The sequence below is a fragment of the Eptatretus burgeri genome, chromosome 9 (genome assembly GCF_056783735.1).
Source record: "Eptatretus burgeri isolate ZD-2024b chromosome 9, Ebu_testis_v1, whole genome shotgun sequence".
NCBI lineage: Eukaryota > Metazoa > Chordata > Myxini > Myxiniformes > Myxinidae > Eptatretus > Eptatretus burgeri.
This window is the reverse complement of record NC_140969.1, coordinates 61,419,851-61,433,105: the sequence shown is the minus strand read 5'-3', so window position 1 is coordinate 61,433,105 and position 13,255 is coordinate 61,419,851. Positions and strand designations below refer to the sequence as shown.

Genomic DNA, 13,255 nt, shown 5'->3' with positions numbered 1-13,255 from the left:
ACACCTGGTGAACTGAAGACTGAATGACCAGAAAATATTAGCAAGTAACCATTGCGGTGAGTGAGAGTGAAGTTCCATTTGTTGAGAGCGTCAGATGTCGCTAACCCCGAATTTTCTAACGACGTAATCAAATGTGTGTGAGGTGAAGCAACTTCACCCATTCAGGGAAATGAGTTTTATAACCTTTATAAAAAATTGCATTCATCTTAAAACTGCTCTCCCAAAACCTGCTCCATGAACATTGCAAACCAAAAGTCATCCGATGGTAACACCACAAAAAATATACCATCAGAGATGGGGAATCCCCTGCCATTGAATGAAAAAGGTCATACATATTCCAGATAATGAGGAAGGTGAATTGGAAACAAGACACCATTTGGTCATAATCTCAAAAAAGTTCCCCAGGGGTGAGGAACGTAGTAACCAAAAATAATTGAAATCAGATAAGCGGTTTTCCATTTATTACAAAAAAAATTTTTTTCAAGATGGCCGCCCCAGTCGGCCATCTTGGGGCCGGCCACGCCCAAAATCAATTGGGTTCTTCCTTTTCAGGTGGTACATGTGTAAGTCAAATTTCAAATCGATATGGCGAAAAAAACTTTTTTGAAGATGGCCGCCCCAGTCGGCCATCTTGGATCCAGCCACGCCCAAAATCAATAGGGTTCTTCCTTTTCAGGTGGTACATGTGTGACCCAAATTTCAAATCGATATGGTGAACAAGTTTATGAGTTATCGCACTCACAGCTATAAATGTTGACTGCCGGACGGACAGCCGGACGGACAGCCAGACGACCTGGGTGACAACAATATCCCCCTTCCGCCACGCGGCGGGGGATAATAAAATGAATGATGACTATCTTGTGGTATTCAAACCCAATTTGAGGTAAATATTCTCAAAGTAGCCTGACAAATGAATCGCAAATCATGTGACTTTCATCAGGAGAGATAAATTATGCTGCAGAGACATTTTGTTGGAAAGCACATATACCAGCAACTTTAAAAACCATTCATTTATTTTTGGTGTGTGGCTGAGAATTAAGGAACAATCTTCAAGCCGACAATCAACAGACTTCCATATAAACCATTTTAACCAGAACTTTGAAAATTGTTGGAACAAACTCAAATTTAACAAAAAGCAAAACTTACTCAAGTCCATATAAAGCATCCTTTGCAGCTGTTTGCACAAACCATTTAGAACTTCCAGAAAATAATACTGCTATTTAGCAAGTCATGTCCATTGTTTAACAAAACAATCCAAGATTGTATGAAGAAGCAAAACTCAGGCTCACACCAGGAAAGCTTAAGGCAACTAATGAGCCGTTAGTACAATCAAAAATGCAGTTTGTATTTGCAGTTACAAGCAATGGCCGAGTGAATGCACCTGCACAAGCTTTTAAGTTTTAAAATTTCAATCACTGATTATTCCCAATATTGTGGCTCATTTCATTCACACCAAAAACATTTTTAAATCCACCTCAAGGCATCAAACTTCATGGCTTCAGTGAAAAATAGAACAAATTATGCAAATCACAGAACTTGTCGATTTTCACATGACATGCACAAACACCCTTCTGGAAAATGACAAATGGCGACATTTGTGGCAATTGCAAATGCAAGGCCTTTGTGGTGCTGGTTTTCAGTTCACAAATCACAACATTCCCTTTTTTATTCTGCCTTTGAGACTACACTTGTGTTGTAGCTGAACAAATTATAACCAGATTGAGCTAACCAAATTGAATCCCTTTGCCAATAACACCGAATGTTTAAACAGCTTCATAATGCTTTAACGACTGTGAAAGAATGTCCGCACAGAGCCGAGGAGATCGGCGATTCCGATCCCAGCAGAGTCATAAAGACTAAAAAAGACTTTCATAAAGTCATAAAGACTTTCGGATAAGTCCGAAAGGTACAAGCAGATTCCTTGGTGGATGTTTAGCATGTGTAAAGGGTAGAACAAAGACAAATATTAGTTGGCATTTGTATGGAGGGTGGAATTCCTTCTAAGTTTCCCCAGAGCTTGTGGCTAGAGAGAAGACCTCACAAAAACATGGTGTTACAGGTACCACGAAGTACTCAGGAAAGTGATGACACTCCCACCAAGCTCAGTGGCTGTGCTTGTTGTGTGTGTGTGTGTGTGTGTGTGTGTGTGTGTGTGTGTGTGTGTGTGTGTGTGTGTGTGTGTGTGTGTGTGTGTGTGTGTGTGTGTGTGTGTGTGTGTGTGTGTGTGTGTGTGTGTTCCATCTCTTCCATGAAACTTCAATGCTGTTCAAAAAAAAAAATTAAAAATAACTGAACACGTGAATCACGATTTGTTAATACAACCCGTGTTAATACAACCCGTGTGCATGTGCATGTATTTTGTGAATACAACCCGTGTGCACTGTTGATTTCATCCTTGACATTTACTTCATTTCTCCCTGCAGAAAGACAAGCCATCGATAAATGTTAATAGCAAAAAAACAAAACAACAAAAAAAAAACAACAGGTAGCATAGATAAACTAATGGAAATGCAAACGCTCCACTTTTGTTCATGAAGGCTTTAAATTGGGCAACCTCCATGCATATATAACAGCAAACCTTTTAACCCTGGGTGGAAAACAGCTGCACTGCATTTGTTCGTGTTCAGTGAGGAGGTGCCTGTACTCGTGGCTTAGTCCTTCAGCCTTGTCTTTCACACACTGCATTTCGCTCAGACACTCGTCCAGAGCTGCAAACACAATCATGCTACCTTTTCATCTGGATACTCATAATAGTTGGGAAGAAACGAAAAACTTTGTGTGTGCACACGTGAATTACATAAAGCAAACTCATTTCCAGATTGCTTTTCCCAGAATTTGAAATCAAGTTTCCGATCGACTCTGACAGTCTCAAGGTTGATGTTGCCTGTAGCTCTTCATTAGGTGTTAGTCTTATAGCACCATTATTGTCAGCTTGTATTGTTGTGGGCCAGGGTTCGGTGGCGATAAACGACCACCAGGGGGAGCAGAAGGGTCGTCTCCACTGAACACACCGGAATTTCGGTCATGACTCTCCGATAAGTGCGAAAGGTCACGGGTCCCTTAGCGGACCGTGATCGCCAATATTTCGACGGCGTGAGGTAGGGTCCACTTGTCTATTCCAATTTACCTAAGTACTCACGCTGTCAAACTACCGGGGAAACCACACCCTCGGCCGACTCTGTCCAAACCGGGTCCGGCGTACCGAGCGGGAGTTACCAGAGCCGTGCCAGTCCCAATGACAACTTACGGCACACGCCCTCCCTAATTCCCAATATGCACCGTGCTAAACCAATGAAAGAAAGTGAGACAACGAGCTGGTACATTGAACAATTGGGGGGTTTATTTATCATGGGGCAGGGGAGCACAAAGAGCAGAGTTAAAACCGAATATGAGAAATGCAATTTACAAGGAGCACAGGCACTTAACAGTTTCTACTCACAGACGGCGAGAAAAACACACACACACACACACACACACACACACACACACACACACACACACACACACACACACACACACACACACACACACACACACACACACACACACACACACACGGACCCCGTCAGGTCTTTACTTTGGCCTTTCAGCTCGGAGGGAAGGCAAGCTGAGGGCGAGTCTACGCTTGCACCTGTCCGCCTCCTGCAGTCTGGTCGAGCTTGTCCGGTGGCGGGACTCGAACCCACCGCCACAACGCAGCACCAAGCACCAGGGACGACGGAAAGAGCGACGGACGCCAGCCAGCACGAAGGCGGACAAGGCCAGAGATGATGAGGCGACCGGCGATCAAGCCCGAAAAAGCTTCCCCTAATCAGGCGACACCAGGTGAGGCAGACCCAGACTGCCAGACAGAACGTGCCGATCACTCTGCCTCTCTTGAGGGATCAAATCCCACTCAACTGTTGAATTAATATCAGGTGGGGTTGACTCTGCCCGTCATCCTTCCGAGGTCGGCAAAATGAGTACCAGCTTGCTGGTATCCTGTGTTGGAGTGGCGACCCATCCAGGATTGTGCCCAATAGCCAAGGAGACTGCTTCGGCGGCACCAACACTGCATAGAGTATGGTCCCAATGGATGGATGGATGAGAATCATGAGGCAGGAAATTTGCCAGGGTGCCATCACATAATAACTCTGTCGTTGTTGGGTCTGAAGCTTCAGATGAGAAAGGAGGGGTTCGGCTTTGTGTGGTCCATAATGCATCCCTGTAGAAGAAACTATTAGTTTATTACAAAAAAAAACTTTGAGAACTCAAGCCACACTATCAGCGGTAGGAAGGACTCTGTAGGTTAGTGCTTTAATAAATGGCCCAACTCAAAGCTGAAAGAAAGGTAGCATCAGGAGAGTGGCTCCACTGACCCAAAATTAGAACCTGAAATGTAACAACTCGAAAAGATCTCTCCTTGATCCACAAGCTCTGGGGAAGCTTAGGAATTTCCTCCTCCACATGACTGCCAACTGATATTTATCTGTACTCTACCCTTTACACAAGCTAAACATCAATCAAGGAATCAGCTTTTACCATTTTTAGTCTTTGCTAGGATTCTGCTCGGGTTAGAATCACCGATCTCCTAGACTCGGAGCAGACGTTCTATCACAGCAGTTAAAGCATTATGAAGCCGATTAAACATTCGATGTTACTGGCAAAGGGATTCAATTCGGGTAGCTCAGTTTGGTTATGATGCCAGCACAAAATGGAAATAAGATGTGAAATTATGATTTAGATATAATGGGACTGAGCAAAGACAGATGTGAGGGCCAAAGACAAATTAAAGTGGGAGATGGAGAAACAGTCCGATATACAAGTAGATCGATCCTTAAAAAAAAAAAAATAAAAAAAAAAATGGAATCGAGAGAGTCATCGAGACACGCTTCTCCTCAAATCAGGCAAAAACTGACCATTAATCCAGTGTTGTGCACCAAAAGATGATGCCAGTGAAGATGTTAAGGACAGTTTCTGTCAGAGATTGAAGGAAGCTGTAGAAGAAGCACCTCACCATGATGTGCTTTACTTAATGGGAGGCATTAATGCAAAAGTATGGCATGAACCTGGAGCCTGGAAGCCTGGAGTGAGGAATGAAAATGAGGAAAGGCGAGTAGAATTCTGTGAATCAAACAGGCTCTGCATTGGATGTATATACTCTCTTTCCACACAAGTAAGTTACACAAAACAACTTGGATATCACCGGGCAGAAGGACTAATGGTTGTACATATGGAATTCAAACTGACAAAAGCTGGTGCACCTGTCCAAATATATAGGAGATGTGATATTGATAAGGTGAGAGAAAAGGAGGGCAAATACAACAGACGGACAGAACAGGTTTGCAGCACTAGAATAAGCCAATAACATAGACTGAACCGATATATGGAGGCTGCAAGTCAATTAATGACGTACAGCCCACAAAAAAACTGATGAAAAAGCAATTGGAACCAAGAAGGCATAAAAAATTTTTTAAACCCCTGGACTTGCACCCAAACTTGGAATGCAATTGAGGACACAACAAAGATGTTCAAAGCAGAATATAGAAGGGTGGAAAATACAGGTCAAAAGGAAGGACTACAAAATAAATAGCCGAATCAAAATAAAGCGGTGAAAATTTTTACACGAGGAGACAATAGATTCCAATGGGGACATGGCTGAAGAGGCAGAGACAACAGCTGAGAAGTAAGACGTGACAACTGTTGACATCATAGCTAGGCAGTTGACCACAAACAAAGGCAGGGTCACGCAAGTAAAACACAAAAAAGGATGTACACTCACTCCAGAGAAGAGCAGATGCAAAGAGGGGCAGAACACTTCAAGGAAGTTTTGAATCGGATCAGCTATAATAACGGCTTGGAAGGGATCCACCAATTCACACAGGACCGCCGAAGCAGTCAGATGAAACAAATGCTATTGGATGTTTGAAAAACCAAAAAGCATCAGGGACGGATCACACAAATGCAGGCACTGCACAGATGAAGCATACCAACATCAACAGGTACACCACACAACAGTCGAATACATGAAATACAGAAGCAGGGAAAAGCACCCGAGCAGTGAAAATATGGTTCATGAATCATACTATGAAAGAAAGGGGACATAACAGAATGTGGGAATTGGTCAGGACCTGATCACAGCCAGCAGATACATGAATATCAATCATTGCCAACGTAGGTGAATCTCTGTGACATCAACATCCTCACCACAAACAGGTACAGACAAGATAGCAGCATCCAATATGTCATTGAAAGCCTGGATCTTCGTTTTGACCCAGGAATCCCATCATCCCAGTGGTTCCAACACCTCATTCAGCACCTCGAGGACCCCAAAAGGATATCCAGAGTCTCCACAAAGATGACTCCATCGTCTGCGAAATAATGTTCAGTAATGTTGACATTCCCAAATGATGCTCCGCATCTCTTGATCTTTCAGACATCCTCCCCAGACTCCAGTCCATACAAGCGCTGAAGAGTGCGGGGGCCAGGTACATACCCCGACAAACTCCAGTAACAACTGGAAATAAGTCAAAGATGATTTATATATTCCACATCAGTATTCAAGGAAGTTTTGAAAAGGATAAGCTATAATAACGGATTGGTAATTTAAGCTATAATAATGCCAACACCACACAACGCATAACGGTAGAATATCACCACATCTCACAGCACTCTTGGTACCAGAGTACAGTTCAGACATCAGATTGATCAGTTTTGGTGGCACCCCACGAAGACCAAGAATCCTCCAGAGGGCATCCAGATTCACTGAATCAAACACTTTGCAAAGATCAACACAAGCTGCAAGCAGCTCCTGCCGAAACGCTCATCTGCATTCGGTGAGGACCCGAAGGGCAAGGATATGGTCAATCGTTGACTACATTGGTGTGAAGCCTGACTGTTCTGGGCGCTGGTGCTCAAGCAGATGGTGGCGAACCCTATCAAGAATTATCCAACAAAGACCTTGCCCAGCACTGAAAGCAGTGTCAACCCTCGGTAGTTGTTGCAGTCCTGGCGATCACCCTTCCCTTTCCAGAGAGGGACAACAAGGCCCCTCTTCCAGTCAGTTGGGAATATGCCTGTGTTGCAAGCAAAGCACAGAACTGCATGCAATGACACGAGTACAGCATTTCCACCAGCCTTGAAAACATCAGCATGGATGCCACAGATCCCTGGAGTTTCACCCCATTTCAGCCAGTTCACCGCAGCCTGTTTCCACAAACGAAGGTGAATCACAGTTGACCTCCCTCCCTCTTTGTGTGTACAATGATGTAGAATATATACATATATACATATATATATATATATATATATATATATATATATATATATATATATATATATACATATACATAGGGACCATACTCTGTACAGAGCGTTGGTGCTGCCGAAGCTGTCTCCTGGGCTATTGGGCACAATCCTGGTCGGGTCGCCACTCCGACACAGGATACCAGCAAGCTGGCACTCATTTTGCCGACCTCGGAAGGATGACAGGCAGCATCAACCCCACCTGGCATTAATTCAACAGCCGAGCGGGATTTGAATTCAGGATACTAGGATCCCAAGTCCACCACCCTAACCATAAAGCCAACACCACGGATAAGCTGAGCATCTTTGACAGCAATATGAAGTCAGTTCTATGAAAGGAATATAACAGAAACTGGAGTCTTTCATACACATCAACCACAAAAACATCCTGAGAATCATCTGGCTAGAAATGGCTGGTCTTCTTCGTTCATATGCAGCACGAGGCTGTGGGAGAGCATCACTGACTGAGGGCACGGTTGTGCCGCAGATGCCAATGCCCTCTGCTGGTAAGGACAGGAATTTGGACATGGTGACAGCGATAACTCGCCTACCCTTCACGAAGGACACTGGGATCTTTAATGTCCGCCAATAAATACTGGCAGACGGGACGCGCGTTTAATATCCTTCAAGGGATGGCACACATTGATAAATCACCATACCTGTGAAACACCAGGATGACATTATATAGCTGAGTCGACATTCAAACCCAGGCTAGACAGCTTAGTGGAGAGTGTGCATACTGAACAAGTTGCACAGAAAGACAAACAGGGAGGAGAAAAATCATCAACCTGGAAGGGCACTTGGTAGAAGTGCATACCTCTGCCATGCAATGCCTGATCCACGAGAACATATGGGACCCAATACATTTTTGAAATATCATGCTTTGTCGTCATTTTTGGCCCGATCTCTCAATGGTGAAGAATCACTAAAAAAAAACTTTTACAATTCTCGCTCGTATCCAGATCCGGATTTGGATCTTCACCAAAATCTAATCAATTTGTTGTCATCACACACCCAACCTGTCCACCAAGTTTTATCCGAATCCGTCCACAACTTTTTGTGATATCGTGCTATATATCATTTTTGGCCCTATCTCTCAATGGTGAAGAATCACTTAAATTCTAGTAGTCGGATCCGGATCCAGATCCAGATCTTCACCAAAATCTAATCAGTTCGTCCTTGTCACACATCTAACCAGCCCACCAAATTTCGTCCGGATCCGTCCACAACGTTTTGAGATATCTTGCACACAGACAAACAGACAGAAAAGGGTGAAACCATAACCCCCTTCCACCCCTCAGTGGCGGAGGTAATAAGAGAGCAAAATTAGGAGGTGGAATTGGTTGGGGCATGTGCTACCCATGGAGGATGAAAACACACCGAAAAAGGGCAAAATGCAGGCATCGGAAGGGAAGAGAAGGGTTGGAAGGCTGAGAGAGACCTGATGAAACTGAAGGTCACGTGTAGAGAAAAGGAAATTAAAGAGCTGAAGATCAAGTGGAGAGAAATCAGATTGTGGGCCCATGACCAACAAAAGTGGCGAAAGTTCTTTCAAAGTTCCATAATGCGATACGGCACAATCGGATAATAAGCAAGCAACTAATTTACCATCACATGATATATAATGAAGAATTCGTATTACTGTTGAAGGACGGTGTCGATTTGCAACGGTGGATGGGTAGAACAATCGGTGGAATGAATAGAACGGTGATCGAGGCATGCTAACAGCCGTGGGAAGCACCAAGAGGCTGACGTTTCGGACATCAACGCTTCATTGTAGCAACAGAGGGGGAAAGCAAAGCAGTCACCACATAATAGCCTGCTTTGCCCTCTCCCCTCTCTTCACAAGGTAAGGTGGACTGGAATCTTCAATGCCAGAAAATCAAATATCCCATACAAACGATGGCATACTCTGATAACACATTACCTGTGAAGCACCAGAACAACAACTTTAAGTCTGAAGGTATCGTAGATTAAACTCGAACTGTTAACCACAGTGGTGAGCACACAACCAGTGATCTCTACCCAGTATTAAATGATGCTCGATAAAGACGCTAATGTTTACCCTTGACATCAACTTCACCTTTTCGTACAATTTCCAGCTCTTTAATAACTTTGGCAATGTCTGTCTCGAGTTCTTTCTTGTTTGGAATTAATCCTGCAACATCGACTTGAGAAACAACCTGTGAAAAGAAGAAGCGTTCATCGATGGATTCACACAATTCAAACTCGAGGAAACAAAAAGTGTACATTTACTACAGTTTGAAGGCAAAATTATTTTTAAAATTACTCCTCGAATAGCGAGTTGGGAAACAACTGGCCTGAATGATTGCAGCAACACAATGCAGCACCGAGTCAAAGAACACGCCAAAAACATATCTAAAGATATGTTGTACCACTATTCCAGAGGGCAAAGCAAATACACCAGGTCGGTAGAAATGCACTTGAGGCAATGGCTCAACAGATCCCCAAGGGAATCGCAGGATAGTTCAGAGATGGCATGTTTGCCTCAGATGTCATTTATTCATTAGAAAACATGCCATGTGTGTACAGTGATTGGTACGATCAGGCCAAGATGACGACAAATTGGCCCGACTCCATGTTTTGAGCCTGGAGAAGTTTCGGCATGTATATACATCAATGCTTTACTGGGTTCCAGTCTCAAACATCAAATGGACAGCTCTTGTTTGAGCTATTGAGTAAAAGTAGCAATGTTTGCCATTTAGGTTGTTGTTTTGTATGCAGCCTGTGGCTGCTGGTCGCATCATTTTTTGGAAGCGCACTTGTGCAGCTGATGTAGTGCTCATGTTAACAGTAAGCTGCTGCTCGTTTGGCCGATCTTGGAAGGATGACAGGCATGAATCAACACACCTGGTGATATTTCAATGGCACGACAGGGGCTCAAACTCAAGACCCTAAGATCTTAAGCCAGCCATCTTAACCGTTAAGCCAACACCAGGCTATGTCATCGAGGTAAGTACATAATCAACTAGAGGGGGAGTACTCGGTAGAGTGCAAAACCTCCGCCGCCAATACTGCTGGGTCACTTAAGTGAACCTGATATGCTATTCATTGTAGGTCAAAACGGATCAGACTCTACTGAACCACGATTGAATAAACTAAACTAGATCGACGCGCAAGTAGAAATGCCCAAAAAATAAAATCGAAATTTTTTTGAAAAAAAAAAGGTGCAAAATTTCTGGGGTTTTTTTTTTATATTTTTTTTTTTCGAACAATTTTTTTTTTGGGGGGGGGGGTTGGAAATCACTTAAAACATGTAGAAATGAAAAAAAAAATTCAATTATTTTTCAAATAAAATCGAAATTTTTGTGAAAAAAGTTGCAAAATTTTGTTTTTTTTTCTCGAACAAATTTATTTTTCTTTGGTTGGAAATCACTTAAAACATGTAGAAATGAAAAAAAAAATATTCAAATATTTTTTCAAAATGGCCACCATAACGGCCATATTGGATTTTGGACCAAGTCCAAAATCTCATGGCATGATCCTTGGACCATACCTAATCCCCCCACCAAGTTTTGTCGAAATCCATCGAGGAGTTTTTCCGTAATACTGTTCACAAACAAACAAACAAACAAGCAGTCATTGACTGGTACTTACGAAATCGTCAACTTGACCTCTCACCTTGTCTAATAAAAGCTGTCTCCAGAGAAGGTAGCGACGCAAACCAGAAGTTTCCACAATGATTCTGAACCAAACCATCAAAAATCGTCACGTCGACCGAAGCAAAAATCTCCATTTCTCGACGCAATTATTTAATATTATATTATCAAAGTCACAAAACCGTAATGTTCGGCCATCCACCAACAATCTTTACATAATCCGACGGCTTAGCGAGTCAGGCATGAGATGATAACCTTTATTGGGATAAAAAAAGACTTTTAAACACCATCAGCGCACACACGCAAAACCTTTACGTGATCAACGACGCCTCTGCTCGAGCGCGCTGCACCACGTGATGACCCGTGACACGGCGAGTGAAATATGTTTTATACAATCTTAAAACGTCTCCAAAACATCCGATTTTTACCAGAATTTCGACAACCCAGTTTTAAACGTCCCAAGCGATCGCAAAAACCAAAGACAAAATTAAAATCGAAATTAAAACGAACTCGTAACGTCGAGCGAAGCAAAAGTACTCCATTTCTCCACATGAATTTACGGAATTATGTTTGACCTCACTGTGACCTTGACCTTTGACCGATTTTGACCAAAATCTAATCAACGCAAGCCATCACCCTCCTGAATCACGTGGTATAATTTGACATTGGTAGCTTCTTCCTTTCTCGAGTTATCGTGCCTACAAACACACACAAACAAACACACACACACACACAAACAAACAAACAAGCAGTCATAGACTGGTACTTATGAAATCGTCAACTTAACCTCTGACCTTGTCTAATAAAAGCTGTCTCGAGAGAAGGTAGCGACGCAAACCAGAAGTTTCTATGATTCTGTACTAAATCATGAAAAATCGAATGTTTTGGATGTTTGACCTCACTGTGACCTTGACCTTTGACCAAAATCTAATCAGCACTAGCGATCACCCTCCTGAATCACGTGGTGTAATTTGACATGGGTAACTTCTTCCGTTCTCGAGTTATCGTGATGACAAACAAACAAACAAGCAGTCATAGACTGGTACTTACGAAATCGTCAACTTGACCTCTGACCTTGTCTAATAAAAGCTGTCTCTTGAGAAGGTAGCGACGCAAACCAGAAGTTTCTACGATGATTCTGTACCAAACCATCAAAAATCGTAACATCGAACGAAGCAAAAATCTCCATTTCTCCACGCAATTATTTTATCAAAGTCACAAAAACGTAATATTCGGCCATCCACCAACAATCTTTACATAATCCGACGGCTTAGCGAGTCAGGCGTGCGACGATAACCTTTATTGGGATAAAAAAAAATGACTTTTAAACACCATCTTTATCGAAAACACCGTCAGCACGCACACGCAAAACCATACCTGACTCAAAGACGCGCCTGCTCGAGCGCAATGCACCACTTGACGACCCGTGACGCGGCGAGTGAAATATTTTTTATACAATCTTAAAACGTCTCCAAAACATCCGATTTTTACCAGAATTTCGACAACCGAGTTTTAAGGGTCCTAAGCAATCGCAAAAACCGAAGACAAAATTAAAATCGAAGTTAAAACGAACTCGTAACGACGAGCGAAGCAAAAATACTCCATTTCTCCACATGAATTTACGGAATTATGTTTGACCTCACTGTGACCTTTACCTTTGACCAATATCTAATCAGCGCTAGCCATCACCCTCCTGAATCACGTGGTGTAATTTGACATTGGTCGCTTCTTCCGTTCTCTATTTATCGTGCCTACAAACACACAAACAAACACACACACAAACAGATGACAGAAGTCATCAATATACTTACGAAATCTTTAGATTCCGTAAGTAACAAACAGAAAGGGGTGAAAACAGTAACCTCCAATCTTCGATGGCGGAGGTTAACTCGAGTAATTCGACTGCGTGTAGTTGACGGGTATGCCTCCGTTCTCCCGCACAAACACTTGAGTACAGTCATGCGCCGCTTAACGACGTTCCAGGCAACGACGGATCTGCCAGCTCAGAAAAAAAAAAAAAACGAAAAAAAAAAATGTTGCTGAAAAATTCCTATCGCCGAGTGATGTTGTCGACGTAGCGCTGCCAGTCGTATAAAATAGCACGTACAATTATGTACGCTGTACAGTACATAATACTTCATAATGATAATAAACGACAGTGTGGCCCTGTTACAATGCGATCGTTGAGGTCCATAAAATGTCATCGCGAAAAAACAGGATTGTGCTAAATTGAGATTCAAGGAAATCGGCTTTCAAACTGAAGCAATGTTTCCACGTTTACCTTCCAGCAAGTAAATTACCTTTGAATTGAAGAATTCCACGAATAAATCGTTGTTACAGTCGAAATTAAA

At 42.7% G+C, this 13,255-nt stretch overlaps 1 protein-coding gene across 3 annotated transcripts in view; it reads right to left on the bottom strand.

The window, feature by feature from the left end:
- Positions 1–995: 995 nt before the first annotated feature.
- The window catches only part of LOC147020194 (B-cell receptor-associated protein 31-like), a 51,080-nt gene continuing 38,820 nt past the window's right edge, over positions 996–13,255 (bottom strand). For 2 of the 3 annotated variants that reach the window (XM_085895328.1, XM_085895327.1), the window contains 3 exons: positions 9,368–9,467; positions 2,579–2,708; positions 996–2,417 (listed from right to left, as the gene is read on the bottom strand). In XM_085895328.1, coding sequence (XP_085751454.1) covers positions 2,408–2,417; positions 2,579–2,708; positions 9,368–9,467 — 240 coding nt within the window. In that variant the 3' untranslated portion in view covers positions 996–2,407. Of the gene's footprint in view, positions 2,418–2,578; positions 9,212–9,367; positions 9,468–13,255 lie in introns of all 3 variants that reach the window. The other variant, XR_015061700.1, reaches the window with a different exon arrangement.